The following is a 21,635-nucleotide window of genomic DNA, read 5'->3' on the forward strand; positions in this document are numbered from 1 at the left end:
CTTTCCTACCTCTATAACCTACAGCCACACAACCCTCTAACATATCTACAACCCTCTAAGATATCTGCACTCCCCGACTTCTGTTCTCTTCAGCATCTCCAATTTTAATTGCTCCTCCGCTGGTGACTGTTTTTTCAGCTGCCAAGGCCCTAAGCTCTGGAATTCCCTCCCTAAACTTCTCTGCCTTTCTTCCACTTTTTCCTCCCTTAAGATGATCCTTAAAACTTACCCCTTTCAACAAGCTTTTGTTCATCTGCCCAAATATCTCTTAATATGACTTGGTGTCAAATTTTGCTTTATAATGCACCTATGATGTGCTGTGGAATGTTTTATTACTTTAAAGGCAGTAGATAAATACTGTTATTGTTGAAACTACTTTCACCACCCTTTCAGAAGATCACACTTGCTGTGTAAAGAAAATGTTTCCTGATGTCAACTCTTGTTATTTTGCAGTTGTCTTTTGCCTTGCGTTTACTGATCTTTCTGCCACTGGAAATAGTTTCTCCTTATTTCCTTTATCCTTCGTAATTTTAACCTGTATCAAATCTCTCCTTCGCCTCCTCTGCTCTTAGAACATCCTCAGCTTCTTCGAGCTCTCCATGCAATTGAAGCAATTTCAATGGACTGTATTATTCTGTGGAGAGTAAGAATAATTTGAGCATTCATGAGATTTATTTTTCCATATCTCTGCAGGGAGCTTTAGTAAGTGCTTGTGCAGATGGCATACTTCATTTATGGAATCTTCGACAAAAGCGTCCAGCAATCCTTCATTCACTCAAATTCAATCGAGAAAGGTAAGAGGTCATTCTTGTTGCTATTTTTCTGAAGTGGTGTGACAAGAAAATTTTAAATGTAGTGTCTGATATACAAACATATCTTGGTTCATAGTTTGTGGTTTATTGAAATGATCATGTTCATCTGACTATATTCGGAAGCTTTATGTCATAAAATCAGATTAATGCATATGTGACTTCCTTTCCATAATGAGACTAACATATTAATTATTTGCATGCTACCATCAGCCTCGCTACTCCTTAGTGGTATTCCTACATATTAAAGTTTTAATTTGTGTCCTACTACTTTTTCTTTTCCATTTTGCTCCGTTTTTCAGAGCAGTGATATTAGCAGTCCTTCAGGACATTGCTCAAGTGGCTACTGTTAGGAAATAGAGAGAGTTTAAGTAAGTTATATTTGTATTTGTGGGTGTTAGGAATGAGTTTTAACTTTAATGTTTAAGTTTGATTTGTATTTCTGTATTTGTGTGTTAAGAAAAGGAGTTGAGTTTTAGTTTCATTTTAAAAGGTGCCTGCATTCTAATGAGATTTTGACCACCTTTGAAGGGAGTAAAGCAAACAAGAGCCAATAAATAAATAAATAAATAAATAAATAAAAATACCTGGAAAAACTCAGCAGGTCTGGCAGCATCTGCGGAGAGGAACACAGTTAACGTTTCGAGTCCGTATGACTCTTTAACAGAATTAAGGAAAAATAGAAAAGAGGTGAAATATAAGCTGGTTTAAGGGGGGGTGGGACAAGTAGAGCTGGATAGAGGGCCAGTGATAGGTGGAGATAGCCAAAAGATGTCGTAGACAAAAGGACAAAGAGGTGTTGAAGCTGGTGATATTATCTAAGGAATGTGCTAATTAAGAATAGAAAGCAGGACAAGAAGGTACAGATAGCCCTAGTGTGGGTGGGGTGAAGGGAAGGGATCGAGAAAGGCTAAAAGGTAGAGATAAAACAATGGATGGAAATACATTTAAAAATAATGGAAATAGGTAGGAAAAGAAAAATCTATATAAATTATTGGGGGAGAAAAGGGGGGGATCGGAAAGGGGGTGGGGATGGAGGAGAGAGTTCATGATCTAAAATTGTTGAACTCAATATTCAGTCCGGAAGGCTATAAAGTGCCTAGTCGGAAGATGAGGTGCTGATCCTTCAGTTTGCGTTGAGCTTCACTGGAACAATGCAGCAGGCCAAGGACGGACATGTGGGCATGAGAACAGGGAGTGTTGAAATGGCAAGCGACAGGGAGGTCTGGGTCATGCTTGCGGACAGACCAAAGGTGTTCTGCAAAGCGGTCACCCAGTCTGCGTTTGGCCTCTCCAATGTAGAGGAAACCGCATTGGGAGCAACAAATGCAGTAGACTAAATTGAGGGAAGTGCAAGTGAAATGCTGCTTTACTTGAAAGGAGTGTTTGGGCCCTTGGACGGTGAGGAGAGGGGAAGTAAAGGGGCAGGTGTTGCACCTTCTGCGGTTGCATGGGAAGGTGCCGTCGGAGGGGGTTGAGGTGTAGGGGGTGATGGAGGAGTGGACCAGGGTGTCCCGGAGGGAACGATCCCTGCGGAATGCCGCCAGGGGGGTGAAGGGAAGATGTGTTTGGTGGTGGCATCATGCTGGAGTTGGCGGAAATGGCAGAAGATGATTCTTTGAATGCGGAGGCTGGTGGGGTGATAAGTGAGGACAAGGGGGACCCTATCATGTTTCTGGGAGGGAGAGGAAGGTGTGAGGGCGGATGCGCGGGAGATGGGCCGGACACAGTTGAGGATCCTGTCAACTACCGTGGGTGGAAAACTTCGGTTAAGGAAGAAGGAAGACATGTCAGAGGAACTGTTTTTGAAAGAGGCATCATCAGAACAGATGCGACGGAGGCGAAGGAACTGAGAGAATGGGATGGAGTCCTTACAGGAAGCGGGGTGTGAGGAGCTGTAGTCGAGGTAGCTGTGGGAGTCGGTAGGCTTGTAATGAATATTGGTGGACAGTCTATCACCAGAAATTGAGACAGAGAGGTCAAGGAAGGGAAGGGAAGTATCAGAGATGGACCATGTGAAAATGATGGAGGGATGGAAATTGGAAGCAAAATTCATAAATTTTTCCAGGTCCAGACGAGAGCATGAAGCAGCACCGAAGCAATCATCGATGTACCGGAGAAAGAGTTGAGGGAGGGGGCTGGAGTAGGACTGGAACAAGGAATGTTCCACGTACCCCATAAAGAAACAGGCATAACTGGGGCCCATGCAGGTACCCATAGCCACACCTTTTCTTTGGAGGTAGCGAGAGGAGTTTAAGGAGAAATTGTTCAGTGTGAGAACAAGTTCAGCCAGACGGAGGAGAGTAGTGGTGGATGGGGATTGTTCGGGCCTCTGTTCGAGGAAGAAGCGGAGAGCCATCAGACCATCCCGGTGGGGGATGGAGGTGTAGAGGGATTGGACGTCCATGGTGAAGAGGAGGCGGTTGGAGCCAGGGAACTGGAAATTGTTGATATGACGTAGGGTGTCAGAGGAATCACAGATGTAGGTGGGAAGGGACTGGACAAGGGGAGAGAGAATGGAGTCAGGATAGCAAGAAATGAGTTCCGTGGGACAGGAACAGGCTGACATGATCGGTCTGTCGTGACAGTCCTGTTTGTGGATTTTGGGTAGGAGGTAGAAGTGGGCCGTCCGAGGCTGGGAGACTATGAGGTTGGAAGCAGTGGAAGGACGATCTCCAGAGGAGATGAGGTCAGTAACAGTCCTGGAAACAATGGCTTGATGTTCAGTGGTGGGGTCATGGTCCAGGGAGAGGTAGGAGGAAGTGTCTGTGAGTTGACGCTCAGCCTCTGCGAGGTAGAGGTCAGTGCGCCAGATAACAACAGCACCACCCTTGTCAGCAGGTTTGATGACAATGTCAGGATTGGACCTGAGAGAATAGAATGCAGCAAGTTCAGAGAGAGACAGGTTAGAGTGGGTGAGAGGAGCAGAGAAATTGAGACGACTAATGTCACGCTGACAGTTCTCAATGAAAAGATCAAGATAAGGTAAGAATCCAGAGGGAGGGGTCCAGGTGGAGGGAGAATATTGGAGGTGGGTAAAACGATCCGTTGAACGGGGAGAGGACTCCTGCCCAAAGAAGTGAGCACAGAGATGAAGGCGGTGGAAGAAGAGTTCAGCATCGTGCCAAGCCCAAAATTCATTGAGATGAGGGCGCAAGGGTATGAAACTAAGTCCTTTGCTGAGCACTGAACGTTCAGCATCGGAGAGGGGAAGGTCAGGGGGTCTGGTGAATACACGGCCGAGGCTGGGATTGGAAGACGGGATGGGGACAGAGGGACAGGCAGGGGTGGAGGGTCCTGGATGGGTGTTGGTGTCGATGAGTTGTTGGAGCTTGTGTTCCTTTGCACCTGAAAGAAAGAGACAAAGTTTCTTGTTGAGGCGTCGGAATAGACGAAGAATAAAATGAAACTGGGGGCACGCACATCTTAGAAATAGGGTGCGGCGGTGCTGCTGGAGGGAGAGGTCGAGTGTGTTCATATGGCGGCGCATGGCACTGAGTATGGATCTCAGAATGCAATGAGAACAGCAGTCCGAGGAGCATTGTATGTCCTGGAGATACCTGTAATCCTGGGTGGGTTCGAAACATGATGGATGGAACTTCAGTTGAAATCCACGTGGGGTAAGTCGGAGACGGAGACAGTAACTGAGGAAGGAAATATGGCTGTGAAAGCGGGTTTTAGTAAACACCTTGTCAATCACCAGGAGAGAAATGGAAAGCAATGAAGGTGAACAAGGCAAAAGAGAGATACGGAAATCCTGTCGGAGAGAAGAGCAATACTTCTTCAAGGTAGACATTCCTTGAAGAGAAGTGAGGGTCAATTCTTGTGTTGTTGCCTAACAACAGGGGTCCAGAGAGGGAGGCCCCAATCATGTGCTCACACAGAGGAACTGAAAACATTTTGAGTTCAGATGGTCATTTTGCTGTTAAGCCTCTCTCTGCTGACATACTAGCAGACTACTGAGGGAAATAAGTCTAAGCACCTTCGATGAGTTGCTCTAAAGTTAGAGTAACAGTGAATGTCAAATGAGTTCTGGATCTCAAGGGAGATACCAAGTTGTCAGCAGTCTTCTAGGAGAGGGAACTGCAGAGAAAATAGATTTCCCAAAAGAACTGCAAGGTCCCAAAGCCAAAGAGCGAGAGAGAAAGGAGGGGTCCCAAGAAGACCTTCAAGTCAAAGGAAGAACAGGAGTCTGGAAAAGGTCCTATTCTGTGGAAGTGGAAGTAAGGAGCAGAGAGAAAGGCTCCAAGCTTAAAGGGAGAAAGCTGTAGGAAGCAGATTTAAAGCAAGATAGGAATGGAAGAAGCCGGAAATTCCAAAGAGACAGCTGAAGGTCGGTAACTCTTTACTATGGGCATGTGAAGCAGTGGTGTTCTGATGATATGGCTGTCAGTGGGAGAGAGAGAGTGCGTGGAAGAGAGCTTGAATGCATGTGATGATCCAGAGGAGAGGAACAACAGAAGGAGAGTTTGAAACCCTGGAGGTGGACCCTTGTGAAAGGCATTTGAGAGAAAGTGTCGGTTTGGGAGAAGATTCCAAAGCAAGCTCTTGGAGAGTGGAGATTGGAAACCCTCGTGTGAATGACGGAGTTCGGTGAGACCAGTTGGCTGATGGTGTGACAAGCATCTGGGGGGGAGTTGAAGAGAGATAAGTAGCATCTGTCTAGGATGGCATTTGTCACTTGGTTTCAGAGTGTGGTGTACCTTACCACAAGTCGTCAATTGGTTTAGATGGACTGTGTACTCACTATGAACATTAGAGTATAAGATAATTTTTGTAAGTTGTTATCCTTACAAGTCTGTATGGCTTGTAACTTCTGAGCTCTCCAGCGTTGGATTTGGGGGGCACCCCAAAGATGCGCTGGGGAATCCCTCTGGGAAGTTCCCAGGTAAGGGCCTGCATGGCAATTGCCCAAAAGTGTACACTTCCTCTGGACAATTGTGCTGCGCTGGGAACCATTCGAAAATGCGGTTTAAATTGCTAACTTCGGATGGTTCCGCCGGAGTTACACCAATAGTTACTCAAAAAAGTTAGAAAAATTAAAACCTCTTCTAACTTCTGAGTAACTATTGTGAAGACCCAGACTGACCCCATGGGACTCCGACAGACCCCATCCCCCACCCCCGACCTCCAACACCCCCAACCACCAAATCTCCCCCACCACCGACCTCCAATCCCCACTCCCTACCTCCGATACCTCCACACCTCCGACCCCCAACACCTCCCACCCCCGACCTCCGATACCCCTCAACCTCCGATACTCCCACTCCCCGACCTCCGTCCCCCCCTTACCCACGACCTCTGACACTCCCCACCCTCGACTTCTGACACCTCCCATTTCCCCCCCGACCCCGACCTCCGACACCCCCATTCTAACCCCCCCTACCAATCGTCCCTGGACACCCCCGCCCCACAAGTTCTATGTACTTACCTTAGACACTCACCTTCTCCCTGGCCTGTAAATTTCCGCAAGTGCTATAAAAAAGGAGGCATGGCCTCCTTGAATACGTTGCAGCTACACCTTGCTGGGGCCTGCGAGGAGTCTTTCAATGCAGGCCCCAAGCAGCTCTGGTGAATGGAAGTGGCAACATAATTTTCGAGACCAGGTAGATAGGTATTTATTTCTTCTAATTCCTGCGGGCCAACACTTTCCGATGCTTGTCAGAGATTACGGCCCAGTATATCTGTAAAGGTATAGTTGTGGGTGAAGGAGTATCGTTATATAGTTTATCTTTTCTTGTTTCATTATTTTGTTAAAAGTTCATCAGCAGACTTCTGTGACTCTATTCAGGTCCACTCTCCATGTATCTAAACAAAAAAATTAAAGTTGGGATCTATCAAGCTGGGTTCCACCTTGGGATTTGGCTTGTCCAGTAGTAACATCAGCTGGGATCCTAAAACTGTTCTTCGTGTAAGTCGAGGCAGTGCGTGTTGATGGGTGATATAATCATGAGGAGCATTACAGTTGAGTCTGATTATGTGCTACACACTTTGCAGCAGCGTCCTTGTTTAATCATCAGGGGCAGGATTCCCACTCTGATGTAGCTGTGACTGTGGCCAGGCCCCTAAATCTACACAAGGTAGCGTTACTTAAGGAGGAGAGAGACACTCTTCTATAATTCTTCCAGAAGGAATTTGATAAAGTGTCACATCAAAGGTTATTAAGGTTATTGCAGAAAATAAAAATTCATGGTATAGTGGGTAACATATTGGCATGGATAGAAGATTGGCTGGCTAACAGGAAGCAGAGAGTAGGCACAAATGGGTATTTTTCAGGTTGGCAAGATGTAATGAGTGGTGTGCCACGGGGATCAGTGCTGGGACCTCAACTGTTTACAATTTATATAGACGATTTGGATAAAGGGATGGACAGGATAGTTGCCAAATTTGCTGATGACACAAAGATAGGTAGGAAAGTAAGTTGTGAAGAGGACATAAGGAGGCTACAAAAAGATATAGATTGGTTATGTGAGTGGGAAAAGATCTGGCAAATGGAGTATAATGTGGGAAAATGTGAAGTTGTCCATTTTGGCTGGAAGAATAAAAGATAAGCATATTAGCTAAACGGTGAGAAATTGTAGAGCTGAGATGCAGAGAGATCTGGGTGTCTTAGTGCATGAATCACAAAAGACTAGTATGCAAATACAGCAAGTAATTAGGGACGCTAATAGAATGTTATCATTTATTGCAAGGGGAATTGAATATAAAAGTAGGAAGGTTATGCTTCAGTTATACAGAACACTAGTGAGACCACATTTGGAGCACTGTGTACAGTATTGGTCTCCTTATTTAAGGAAGGATGTAAATGCATTGGAAGCAGGTCAGAAAGGGCTTACCAGACTAACACCTGGAATGGGTGGGTTGTCTTATGGGGAAAGGTTGGGCAGACGAGGCTTGTATCCGCTGGAGTTTAGAAGAGTAAGAAGCGATTTGATTGAAACATATAAGATCCTGAGGGGTCTTGATATGGAGAGGATGTTTCTTCTTGTGGGAGAATCTAGAACTAGGGGTCACTGTTTAAAAATAAGGGGTCGCCTATTTAAAACGGAGATAAGGTGAAATATTTTCTCTCGGAGGGCTGTGAGTCTTTGCAACTCTCTTCCTGAAAAGGTAGTGGAAGCAGAGTCTTTGAATATTTTTAAGGCAGAGGTGGATAGATTCTTGATAAGTAAGGGGGGTGATGGGTTATTGGGGGTCGGTGGGATGCAGATTTGAGGTTACGATCAGATCAGCCTTGATCTTATTAAATAGCGGAGCAGGCTTGAGGGGCCGAATGACCTACTTCTCCTTGTTCGTATGCAGATAAATCAGTGCCAGCCCCATCTAACCTTAAGAACACTGCTGCTCTTTTTTTAAAGTTAACTTTAACTTTAAAGTTTAGTACAGGTATTTGAGCAAGTGTGGCATCAGCAGATGCTGCTTTGAAGGCAAAGCAAGGAATTGGTAGCTTGCCGCCATGGTTATCAACTGGTTAGTTCCTTCAGATTCATGATATCTCTTTGCTTTTACAAAGCATCTAAATATGTAAATGCAGTGACTTTTTTTGGATTCTCCATTGCCACCAAATAGGATTAAGAAATGCTAAACCTACTGATTATTGAGTACTGACCAGTTATCTTCATGTACTAAATGCTCAGTAGAGTCCGTTTAAACCATCATCAAAAAGCAGCATCAAATTTTATCCATTGCCATTGCACAATCTGAAACTTCCTTGGTCCCCTTTTGAGAAATGCATGATCTAGCAACAACAGGAGCTGTGACTTTTGAAATTTGTGACCAATCCCTTTAGTTTTAATGAAATGTTAAAACTGTTCTCCGTAGAAGACTACCATTGAGGTAATGAGACCATATCTAAGCCAGCTGTCTCATGTGACCAATGTGAACTGCCTCTACAGTCCACAGAACTATTGTATCAAAGTATGATACAGCACGGAAGGAGGCCATTTGGTCCATTGTGCCTGGGCCAGATAAATGCCTATAAGTAAAGATTTTTTGCTGCTCTGTTACTGCTCTGTCATGTTTCTGGAGAAACAGAAATGCTTCATAGCCAGAAATGCAACCACTGTGTTCTTGGGGGAGGTACCGTTTTACAGTTACATGCACAGCATTAAGTCATTAAAATTTACATTGCATTTATGATTCTCTTCTGCTAACCCTCAGTGTCTGTTTTATTTTGGCATTAATTGTAAGTTGTCATTGGGCCATAACTTATAGTGGCAATCAGTGTCAGATTGCCGCTCCATGCCCAATTACTTCCTCTAAATTTCTTCCGTGTCTGTCTCGCCCGACCTTCCAACTCAGGCCAGGCGAAATCCAGGCAGCATAGATGTCTCTGAGGCCCAGCGTCGCAGTCCAACTCTGTTGGACTGAAGAAGGACACAGTCCCTTTTTTACAGCGCTAGCTGCCGTAAACCAGGTAAGTTTAAAGGTCCGATTGAAATTGGCAGGTCAGGGAGAAGGTAAGCGACTAAGGTAAGTGGGTAGGATTTGGGAGGCGGCGGGGGGGGGGTGTTGGAATCGGAGGTTGAGGGGTTTGAGGGGGGTCAGACATCAGGGGGAATGGGGGTACCAGAGGTTTAGGGGATGGGGGTTGGGTCATTGAGTGGGGGAGGAGATTATAGAGATGGAATGGCAGGAGAGAATGGAGAGATTTGAAAACAAAGAAGAGAATTTTAAAATTGAGGCATTGCTTAACTGGGATCCAATGTGGGCCAGCTAGCACAGGGGTTATGATGAACGGGAATTGGTGCGAGTTAATCACAATGGTAAATTTTGACAGAAAAGAATTAAGATTGAAGCACTGAAATCGACCATTTAACCTATCTAATCCATGTCATTTTTTTTTCTCTGCATGAGCCAGAACTGAGAGGCTATAACTATCAGGAAAGACTGAACAGGGTAGGTTTTCCTGTATAAAAGAGAAGGCTAATGGGTGAAAAATGTAAAAAGAAAAATTGGAGAAAAATTAAAAATGTAAAATCTGAGGACTATAGCATAGAACTTCAAAGGACATACACAAGTTGGTAAAATGGGCAGACCGCAGATGAAGTTCAATGTGGACAAGTATGAAATAATTCATTTTGATAGGGAGAACATGGAGAGGCAATATAAAATAAAGGGTAAACTCTAAAAAGGGGTGCAGGAGCCGAGGGACTTGGGTTTATATGTGCATAAGTCATTGAAGGCAGCAGGACAGGTTGAGAGAGCAGTTATAAAAGCATACAATATCCTAAGATTTATTAATAAGAGCAAAGAGTACAAGAGCAAGGAGGTTATGTTGAACTTGTATAAGACACTACTTCAGCATCAGCTGGAGTATTGTGTCCAGTTCTGGGCACCGCACTTTAGGAAGGATTTGAAGGCACTGGAAAGAGTGCAGAAAAGATTCATATGAATGGTTCCAGGGATGAGGAACTTTAGTTATGTGGATAGATTGGAGAAGTTAGGACTGTTTTCCTTGGCGAAGAGAAGGCTGAGAGGAGATTTGATAGAGGTATTCAAAATCATGAGGGGTCTGGACAGAGTAGATGGGGAGAAACTGTTCCCACTTGTGAAAGAATCAAGAACCAGGGGGAACAGATTTAAAGACCCAAAGAAGCAAAAGCAATATGAGAAAAAAACTTATTCACGCAGTGAGTGGTTAAGGTCTGGAATGTACTGCCTAAGAGTGTGGTAGAGGCAAATTCAATTGAGGCATTAAAAAGGAAATTAGACTGTTATTTGAAAAGGAACAATATGCAGGGTTATGGGGAGAAGGCAGGAGAATGGCACTAAGTGAATTGCTCATCAGAGAGCCAGTGCAGACATGATGGGCTGAATGACCTCCTTCAGTGCTATAAAAATGCTTGACGTTAAAATTATGAAGAAGTAGACATAGAGATAATTTTACTTGTAGGGGAGTTTAAAACTAGGGTTATAAATGTAATATAGGATGGAATTTTAGCTGTGGCACACCATTCCCAGTGGTGGAAGAGAAAGTGGGTGGCACTTCTGTTCCCTTGCTTTTTGCTGGTTCCATGCAATTATAATTAAAATTTTAAGTCCTGGCAACGTGCATGGGAGACACGTGCGATCTCGTAGCAGAAGAAGCTTTTCAATGGTGAAAATGCAGCAATGCAGCAGGTACAGGCGGGCTATAAAAGAGCCTCCTGGACAAACAGCCACAACTTTCCTGCCAACTCTATTGCCATTAACATAAGACGTTTTAAGAGCACAAAGTTAGCATGGGTGATTTTCAAATTTAAACTTCACTGATAAATACTTCACATTATATTGGTCTCACTTTATTCATGCGTGCATCATTGTTATTTGTTGAGACTAGCTTAGTCAGAGAGTTAAACTGGCATGTCTCATGGTTGGCATGCATTGATGATTAGAGGGGAGTTAGGTGCATTTCTTTATAGTGAAAGAAACAAATGCATTCACTCTTTATTGAATATTCATGTTAGTGTCTGGTGTTGTTCTTGTAACTCTGTAGGACATGGCTGCACTTGCAGGCTCAGCTGGCCCTCCTTTCTAATGTTATGATATGGCAGGTGGTATTTACCAGGCTGATAAAATCCACAAGTGAAACTTGGCCACGCTATCGCAACAATTTTGCAGTTTGTATTCATAACGAGAAGGCTTGTGCACTGGAGTCAGAAGTAATGAGTCTACTACCATCTTTAGAGATGTTAAAGATTAAATTAAAACTTTTATTAACAAAAGAAGAAAAAAACTTAAACACACGCACAAGATTACAGTTACACAGTTATAACAGTTCCCAAAATTTCTACTTAACCAGACTCCCAACTACACACCCCCTTTAAGGCAACAGTCCAAATAAATTCGAAATTTATAAAGTCATCCAGCAATTTTACTGCAAGCACCCACTGGACAATGGACTTCCAAAGGCTTTTAACACAACTTTGGTCACTGGAACAGCAAACTTCTGCATGGTGGCTAGAGGCTTTTCCCCCAAGTCTGTTTCACACAGCCACCTTTCATGATCTCACATGGTCACACCTCACACAGCCTTCCATCCTTCTTTAAATATATTTTATCCCTTTTGATTTGTAATTTCTATTGTTTCCACTTGTCTTTTGAAGTTACTTTTCCCAGAATATAACAATCTTTGTGTTATCAGTATGGCCAGCACTTTTGGGAAAAAAATCAACATAATAATCTTGCCTTATTTATCTTGCCAGTTGTAAACATTTTCCATGTTCCTTTGAAAATCAAGCACTTCTCCACTTATCTAAAAATGGAAATTCCATTCACACCGTATCTGCTGAGACCTCACCCCTGGCTTACTCACCTCCATTTCCAATGCCTGTTTTACATCTCACTTCTTTGATAATTTAAACGTTGCAGCCTAACCGTCTCTAGTTTAATTAAACTAGCCACACACACAGAACCATACACACACACACACACACACACACACACACATAAATAAGCCTGCTTTAACGTATCCCACAATAACATTAGGAAAAATATGATAGTTCCTTGACATTATGCATTGTAAAGGACATTGTCCAGGATTGCTCTCATGGGGATTATTGAAATGTTGTAGGTGAACTCAAATCCTGTAAGGATTTTGCCAGCCAACACTCTGAGATGGACCAACATGTAGGCAGTAATGCCACCATCCTTTAGGTCCCACATTTTCTTACCTTGACTAAATGTTCCTACCAAACCTGCCCCCCCACCACACACAGGATGCCAAGCTCTACCCTCTTCCACTCCTGCACGTCCCTGACCCCACCCTCTGTCCTCCCTTGAATCCCTTTTCCACTCCTCCGTGCCTGTGGCTCCATCCTCTGGCCTCCGATGGATCCCTGTTTCACACCTCCTTGCCTCTGACCCCACTTTACATCGCCCCCACCTCACCACTGAGTCACCATGGCCAGTCCAAAGCCTCCATGTATGCTGCCGTTCTCCTTCTCCTTCATTTGTGCTGCAGAGTTCAACAAGGAATACCGCTGACCTCAGATGCAACTGCATAAAGCCAATTGCTGCATGTCACCTTTAAATGAACATGAGCCGGGTAGCAAGAGATTCTCATGCGCCACTGACTTTATTTTGAAGGTGGGATGTAATTTTTAAAAGTTTCACGCTAATGAGCATTCATGGCTTGCAAATGTATTACTAGCGGGAATCAGTCACAGGATGGCATGAAGCCTAATACGGCACAAATATGCTGCTGACTTAATGTCTGCAACTGCTGTCGGGAAATTGAAGTTTCAGCTCCCTCCTAATTCAGTCGCCCCACATGCCACGTTTCCATTTCTTACAGGCTCCATAAAATCTACCCCCCCCTCCCACTCCATGGTAAGTGATATTAGGATTATATTTCTGGACTTTGGTTATGCCTTTGTGTATATTTGTCTGAAGTAATTCGTGTGTACTTGAAGGTATGTTTGTGGTCATTATAGGGATTTTTCCTTTTTATTAATGATAGTTGCTAAAATTATCGTTTCTGTTTATCTGCAACTGTGGGCTGCATTTTCTGGTCGGCGGGCGGGGGCAATGCCCGCTCGCTGACACATAAAATGATGCGGGGTGACGTCGGGTGGAACTCCCGATGTCACCCCGCGTCATTTACACTTTCAGGTTGGCGGGCACGCAGCCGAGTCGGATGCGCACCCGCCGACCTGTCAACGGCCTATTAAGGCCATTTAAAAAGCAATTGAAGTCATTAGTGCACCTGCCCATCCAACCTTAAAATTGGCGGGCAGGCCAGGAGCCCCAGCGGGCTTCTGAAGAAACATGAAACCTCATCCACAGGCGGGATGAGGTTTCATGAGGGATTTTAAAATTTCAGAGTGTGTTAAAATGAAAGTGATGGACATGTCCCAACTTATGTGAGTGTCACATGAGGGGACATGGCAGCGAAATTTTTTCCTCATCTTTGTTTAAAGTTTCAAGCCTGAGCCGATCTCGCTGAGGCAGCACTTTGCCTCAGGGAGATCTGTGCACTCTTTCGCATGCATGCACGAAAGAGCGCACTGCTGGCTCAGGGAATCCCCCCGCCCTCCAGCCCGCACAGAGAGTGCTTGGCGCTTCCTGGCGCACGTCACGCTGGGCGGGCCTTAATTGGCACGTAAAATGGGTAAATGTTGCCATGGGTAGGGTGTATGTGGGCTGTTGCTTTCTTTCTCGAGTGATCTTTGTTTTTCTAGTGGAATGTGTCGTATATTTATCTCTATGTGCATTTATGTTTTTTATATTCTGCGATATTTGTATGCTGTGTTATGCTTTTAGCTTTGTCTGAAAAATAATTATTTGGGGAGAGGAAAGGAAGAGGTGAAAGTGGATAAAATACTGAATAGGTGAAAAAATGTTAAATAAAGGAGATATGGATTATGAAAAACAGAAAAAAAATTGTGGGTGCAGGGGAGGTTAGATAGAGAGGGAATGTTGAAGCAAGTGGGCAGAAAAGCAAAGGGCAAAAATGAAGTAGGCTGAGAAGAGGCAAAAATTAAATGGAATAAAAAGGCTAGTAAAATGAGCTGTGAACATCTGAGAAACAGGAATTGCAGAGAAAGGAAATTGCTAATATAGGATAGGTCACATATGGCAAAGAGGATATCCTAACCTAGGTGGACTGCTGATAGCTATGAGACAGGAATTGAGGCAGAGTTGAGTAGGCTGCAAACTACTGGAAAGAAATAGGGATTGTGATGGAATTGCAGTTGGCTAAAATAAAAAACAAAATAGAGCAAGGAATAAAGCGGGCTTAAGGCTAGAATATAAATTGCCATGCAAAGAAGAAATGTCTGTATTGGATCCACAGCATTAGGAAAATACAGGTTAGGTCAGTGATGAAAGTGGAGAGCAATGATTGGAGTAGAGCACAAATACCAGAAAAGATTTGCATAGTTGAGGGAAAGTTGATTCTGGAAGCTGGGTCACAGGTGGTGTAATGCTAATGGGTGGGAGGGGGGTGGGGTGGTGAGATGTAATGGAATTATGACTGGAACATACAACAAAATCAATACATTTAAAAATAAAATTAACTGAGATGAAGATGAGAAAAATATAGAATGTAAAAAAATGGAATGGCCAGCCAGGTTATTTATTTACATCTAAAATATAAAATAAAAATATAGGTGGAATTTTCCAAGCCCGCTGGTGGAAGGTGTGATAGATGGCGTGCGTGGAAAATATGGCGGGACCCACTTCACAACGGCGTAAAGGCAGGTCGCGATCTTCCGCTCAGCCCGCCAATGGCGGGCCGCATTTCTCGCCATCGGTTGGCGGGGAGCTAATTGTAATACATTAGCATATAATTAAAAGGCCATCCAGCCAGGCTCTTGGAACCCCGCAGTATCATCCGTCCACGTCGATGGGAAAGCACGCTGACATGTTTCACAACAGCGCGCAGGCAACGTGCACTTGGCAGCCTTCATTTTTGGGGAACTGAGGCGAGTGAGCAGCAGCGTTCTCCACAGCTCACCCATTGTTTATAGGCTTCAGGAGCACCGGGGGGTGGGGGAAACTGATGCCTGGCCCCACAGTCAACTGCTGAGGGGTGGGGGATGTCTGGGGGCAAGTGCTAGCCAGCCTTGGAGGCAACTGCTGAGGGGTGGCGGGGGGCGTCTGGGGGCAAGTGCTGACCAGCCTTGGAGGCAACTGCTGAGGGGTCAGGGGTGTCTGGGGGCAAGTGCTGACCAGCCTCGGAGGCGACTGCTGAGGGGGGTGGCGGGGGGTGTATCAAGTGCTGCCCTGGCACAGCATCCTGCACACAGTTGGGGGACAGGACAAGCGAGGGAAGTGGCCACACATTAGAGATGCAAGTATAAACTGACCATGCTTCCGCAACTGAGACAGATCAGGCGGAGTCACAGTGATATGATAGGATTCAGGCTCCTAGCCTGCCCGCCCATGCAAGCAACATGGAGGCACCAAAGGGCTATCAAGTGCTCCATACCTTACCCGCCCCCCACCCCTGCGGCACAGACTTCAAGTCCGTCACCACTTTATTGGACCGCGGAGCGGTTGGACTGCACAGATTGTACAAGCTCCTCGCCAACACTGGCCATGTAGCAGTCACTGCTGGAGGCACTCACAGCCCCTTGCAATCTCAGCATCCTGGTTTGGACCAGTGTCCCCCAAGTTGCAGGTTGACAGCGTAGCCATGCAGCACACTCATCTCTGGCCATCCGAGGGATGAGCAGCACTCTCCGGGAAGCATTAAGGGGTGGTCACACAGGGCCAGGAAAGATGCTAAGTACAGCTATGATAACCACGTCCCTCTCTCTCTTTCATGCTGCAGGAGGACCATGTCAGGATCATGCTGTATGCCTGGTATCCAAGAGACTGTAGAAAACGGAGGTGGGAGTGACTGAGGCACCTGGCTGCGCAAAGGCGGGAGCAGCAACCTCATGAAGAAGGGGCAGCAGGGGTTTCCACACACGCTGCCCAGGAGTGACAGCGAGCCATGGTCAGTCGGTGCCTAGTGACACCCAAGGTTTATAGACGCTGCCTGCCATTCCTGCAGATGACTGAGAACCAGCGTCGCTGATGACTGCGCATGTCGTCCAGGGACCTGGTGGCTCACATCTGCCACTTACTGCAGGACTTGGCACCAAGGAGACATGGAAGGCATCCACTGCCAGTGACTGTGAAAGTGACCGCAGCGTTCAATTTCTATGCCAGTGGCTCCTTTCAGGGCTTCACATGTGACCTCTGTGGGATTTCACAAACCGCTACCCACAAATGCATCCATGAGGTCACGGATGCTGTCTTTTCCATGGCACACAACTTTGTGCATTTCGCCTGGGACTGGGACACCAGGATGCAAGGGCCACTGGATTCGCCCTGATCTCGGGATTCCCACAGGTGTTGGGTGCAATTGGCTGCACTCATGTGGTGCTCAGGTCTCCATCGCTACACTCAGTGGACTTCATCAACTAAAAGGGCTTCCACTTACTGAATGTGCAATTGGTATGTGACCGCTAGAAATGCATCCTGCGGCTGTGCGCAAGGTTTCCAGGTAGTGTGCACGACAGCCACATCCTGCGTCACTCGAAGATACCCGCAGGGGCCGTGGCTGATGACTTCCGTGCGGCGGCCTCAGACTGCAGCAGAGCGACGCTATAATGACACTCATGCAGCAGTTCTCAACTTGGTGGAGCAGACCATTGGGGTGCTGAAGATGCGGTTCCAGTGCCTGGACTGGTCTGATGGAGCCCTGCAATACAGTCCACAGAGGGTATCATGCATCGTCGTCATCTGCTGAGCTCTTTACAACTTGGTGCTGCAACGGGGAGAGGAGCTGGCTGAGGAGGAGATGGAGGAGCTGCATGTCTCCTCCGATGAGGAGGATGCTGACGGGGATGAGGGTGAGGGGGTCCTCGGTGGTGACAACAAGGGGCATGAGCTTTTGCACTGGCTAACGAGGCAGGCGCACTCAGGAGACTCTCATAGCTGTCAGATTTGTGGAGGATCATGACGACATGTAGTGAGGTGTCCTTGTAGATCCTCACATCGCAGTTTATCACAGTGCCAATACCCTTTATGAGAATGCTCCTGTCATGGAGTTGCAGTGGAGGCCCTAATAGGTGCTCGATCACAGGAGGATAATGACAACATGCAGTGAGGACACTCCATAGATCTTCACATAGCCTCTGAGAATGTCTGACTACTGTCTGGCCGAGGGCAGCTCACTTGCCCTCCATGATCAGGGCCATCTCAGAGATGCAGCCATGAAACTTTAGACGCATCTGATGCCGTGTCCACCTGCAGCACCTCAATCCTTCAGGAGCTGGTGCATAGCATCACTGGTCGCAGATGTTGGTGTGATGGGCGCCAGCCCCACCTTAAAGGTGCTGAGAGTACACAGAGTATGAAAGAACTCTGTGGTGCCTGCCCACTACATTCTGGCAGCAATGAGCAGCTCTGTCGAGGTGCAGGCATCAGTAATGTTTCCAGAGAGTGTGAGGCTGGACCATCACAGTGGTCTGAAGGCCACACAGAGTACAGGGAAGAGGCCCTGGACTGAGACACCTGCCTGTTATCTTGTGCAGAAAGGTTTCACATCTTAATGACAAGAACACTGCTCATCAGAACAAGGAGCCATAGGCAGGGAGACATTCTTGGGAGTTTATTGACAATAGTGAACATTATGTACAAGTGAGTACCACCCCTGCCAGGCTGTGCAACTAATTCTCCTTAACTTTCCTAACCCTGCCGCTATGTCTTGGTGCTCCCTGGACACCTACAGCGGAGGTGGAGGCAGCCTGCTAACTGTGACGCCCTGTCTGTGATGTCTTTGGTGGCCATCCTCTGGAGGGCCGAGACTTGGAGGGCCCCGGCCTGCTTTTGGGGTCCTGCTGTGTGGCAGTGAAGCTGGATCTGCGGAGGTCACACGAAGAGGGCAGTCAGATGGGCTGGTCACTCTCAGAGTCACCTGGGTGGATGGCCCTGGAGCGTGCACCTGCTGATCCTCCTCCTTATGGGTTCCCAAGGCCCCCTGGCTGACTCTGAGCGGAAGGGGTAGCTGGAGTGTGATCAAGCTGCCCAGCACCCCTCTCACGTACACACTGTTGGAGGCCAACTATGGCATCAGTGATGGAGTTAAGCCCGCGCAACAGTGCAGGAGTGACGTCCTGGATCAAGGTCTCCATGGCGGCTGCCATCCTACCAGTGTTGACCTCGGTGCGCTACAATGCCGATGCTATCATCTCAGCCTGAAGACGGATGGACTCCACCCTCGTGCCTTGCAATCTGAGGAGTGCAGCGGCCATCCATTCCTGACGTTCCCTAGCTTGCCTTTGCAGCTCCAGCAGCTGTGACATGACCGAGTCCAAAGGCTCGTCATCTGACTCGGACTCAGCAACGTTCTGGCCTCCAGCAGTCCCACAAGAGCCAGGGACCTGGGAAGTCCCTGCCTCCACCTGCTGTAGATCAGAAAGTGCGATGTGCTCACCAGATTGTGATCCTGAGGCTACTCTAAAGGTAGGCCCCACTGAGGTGTGTGTCTCTGCGCTGGTGGAGGGTGTGGCTAAGCGCTGTGACGGGACTTCAGGGAGGGTGCCTTCAGATTCCTCTTCAGAGGTTTCTTTGGAGCTTGCTTGGAGGCTCTGACTCGTGGACTCCGTCGGCTGCTTTTCAGATGTGCAAGGGGAGATAATTAGTGCATGGCAGTGGCCTGTGAAAGAGGACACATCACTCACAGCATGGTTGTCTGATGGATGTTGCACTGCTGGATCCTCACTTGGTAGAGCAGCGCCGACCTCACTGTCAGCACAGACCGGTTCCGGACATCACCGGCCAGCTGGATGGCTCTGTTTTCAAATTCTGTGAGAACTTTGATGTCCGGCATTCCTCCACCTGTCTGTGACCTTTCCCTCCTGTTGTGAGCCAGTTTATCCTGCACGGATAGAGACGGGGAGAGTGTATCAGGACACCTGCTGAGCCAGATGATAAGTATACTTGGCCTGTGTGGGCGGTGAATTATCCCATGGATGGGATGAGGACAATGACGGTGTGTGTGAAAGAGTGAATGGCGATGTCCCTTGAACTGGCACTGAGTGAGGGCCTTGTGGGTGTGTGATGGGTTTGTGAATGTGTGAGTTGGGAGTGATGAAAAGAGTGACTTATCCTGGCGGAATGGAGGAGATCATTCATCCTTTTGCAGCACTGGGTGGCTTTCCTCCCTTGCAGGGCGTTCACTCAGGCCAACGCAACTACCGCCTCCCAAGCCGGGTTGGTGACATTGCTACCCATCCTGCGGCCAGAGCAGTGGCAGAGCACATCCCGGCGGGCCTCCACAGCATCCAGCAGTCCCCCGAGGGACCCATCGTTGAAGCGGGGGGGGCTGCAGTCTTTTTGCCTTTGCTGGCCATGTCTCCCAGGCAGCGGTATTGAGCTGGTGGCGATGAGCGCTTTGTTGGCTGCTGTCTTATAAAGATGGCGGCTGGCAAATTAAAGCCCACCCGCCGTGGAAACGGCGTATTTTGCAGGAGTGAATATATAATGAGCCAGGCTCGGGAAGATACAGCGTGAAAACCTGACATTTTCATCGGCGGGTAGGACTCCATTTTACCTGCCCACTACTGCACTTAGTGCAATTCTGGGAAAATTCCGCCCATAGTAGCTGTAGAAAGAGATCAACAGTCTCTAGTGTGCTGAACGAACAGCCAAATTTTTTACGCAGGTCAAAATTAATATCCAAAAATCCTATTAGTGCACCATCTACTAGTTTCATAAGGCAATATACCAGCTAACCATAGTTTTCTGGTATAGGAATTCTCATGACACACCATTTTTCACTGAGACTCCTGATCCTTGCCATGATGTTAATGTATTTTTAGTAGGTCTGTTGAGGTGCAGCTTATGGTGAGGCAGATGATATGGTAATAATGAGTGTCAGAACAAAATGAGTTACAGAAAGTGAAGTGTGATGGGTCAAGGAAGTTTATTCATTTTTATGATGTGATTGGAAAGGCCATCACTATTTTAAAGAAAGGGAGCATGAGAATTTTTTTTAAAAATCAATTATATGTTTAGTTAATTAGCTAAATTCTGTGGTGCCATGACCATTTATTGTTGGTGCCAAAAATTTCTATTGGGCAGGATTTTCCTGAAGAGTCAGTGAGAACGCATTCCTGCCGATAGTGGCTGCCCTGTAGCCATTTCTTATTCAGTGGGGCGTTAATTGGCTAAGGGTGAGACTTCCACCCCCATCTGGGGAGAAAGTCCTGCCTTAGAGAGTTGCCAGTCAATCGGAATGCCAGCAGCTTTGTAGTCCCAGCAGCACCAGGTTCTGCTGGGGCTACAGCCAGTCCCCAAGATGAGGAGCTAATGGAGGCTAGGCTGAAGGCAAGTCTTGGGTATCAGCAGGGCAGGCTTGCAAGTTCCAGAGAGGGAGGTGAGCACGGTTGGGAAGCCAGGTTTGAGAGGCTTCTTTGCCTGGCACAAGCTGGCGCAACTGAAGCTGCTGGCTGACCTGCATGGCATGGGCCTCCCCCTGCTGTTGGTAAAATAGCGGCAGGGGCAGGATGAGGCACATAAGTGGCTATTAATTGGCCACTTAAGGACTTCAATAGCCCCCTCTTCCTGTATAACGGGATATAGGCCAGGGATGGGCAGTAGTAACAGGATGTCTCAAGGGAGCAGTAACAGCATAGCCCAAGGCAGCAGTAGCGGCAGCAACAGCAGAACATCTCCAAGGCGGCAGCAGCAGCAAATGAATGTCTCCAAGGTGGCGGCAGCAGCAGCAAAGCAGACTGCCTCCAGGCGGCAGCAACAGCAGCAACAGAAGAACGTCTCCAAGGTGGCAGCAGCAGAATGTCTCCAAAGCAGCAGCAGCTGCAGAATGTCTCCAAGGTAGCAGCAGCTGCAGCAGCAGAATGTCTCCAAGGTAGCAGCAGCAGCAGCAGCAGAATGCCTCCAAGGTAGCAGCAGCAGCAGCAGCAGAATGCCTCCAAGGTAGCAGCAGCAGCAGCAGCAGAATGCCTCCAAGGTAGCAGCAGCAGCAGCAGCAGAATGTCTCCAGGGTAGCAGCAGCAGCAGAATGTCTCCAAGGTAGCAGCAGCTGCAGCAGCAGAATGTCTCCAAGGTAGCAGCAGCAGCAGCAGCAGAATGCCTCCAAGGTAGCAGCAGCAGCAGCAGCAGAATGCCTCCAAGGTAGCAGCAGCAGCAGCAGCAGAATGTCTCCAGGGTAGCAGCAGCAGCAGAATGTCTCCAAGGTAGCAGCAGCAGCAGAATGCCTCCAAGGTAGCAGCAGCAGCAGCAGCAGAATGCCTCCAAGGTAGCAGCAGCAGCAGAATGCCTCCAAGGTAGCAGCAGCAGCAACATGTCTCCAAGGTAGCAGCAGCAGCAACATGTCTCCAAGGT

General features: G+C 47.2%; 1 protein-coding gene across 1 annotated transcript in view; it reads left to right on the forward strand.

Moving 5' to 3' along the window:
* The window catches only part of stxbp5l (syntaxin binding protein 5L), a 578,167-nt gene that overhangs the window by 172,843 nt on the left and 383,689 nt on the right, over window positions 1-21,635 (forward strand). The window contains exon 4 of the mRNA XM_078559960.1: window positions 694-794. Within this exon, the coding sequence (XP_078416086.1) occupies window positions 694-794 (101 nt within the window). The remainder of the gene's footprint in view (window positions 1-693; window positions 795-21,635) is intronic.

This window comes from Cetorhinus maximus, chromosome 16 (genome assembly GCF_964194155.1).
Source record: "Cetorhinus maximus chromosome 16, sCetMax3.hap1.1, whole genome shotgun sequence".
Classification (NCBI taxonomy): domain Eukaryota; kingdom Metazoa; phylum Chordata; class Chondrichthyes; order Lamniformes; family Cetorhinidae; genus Cetorhinus; species Cetorhinus maximus.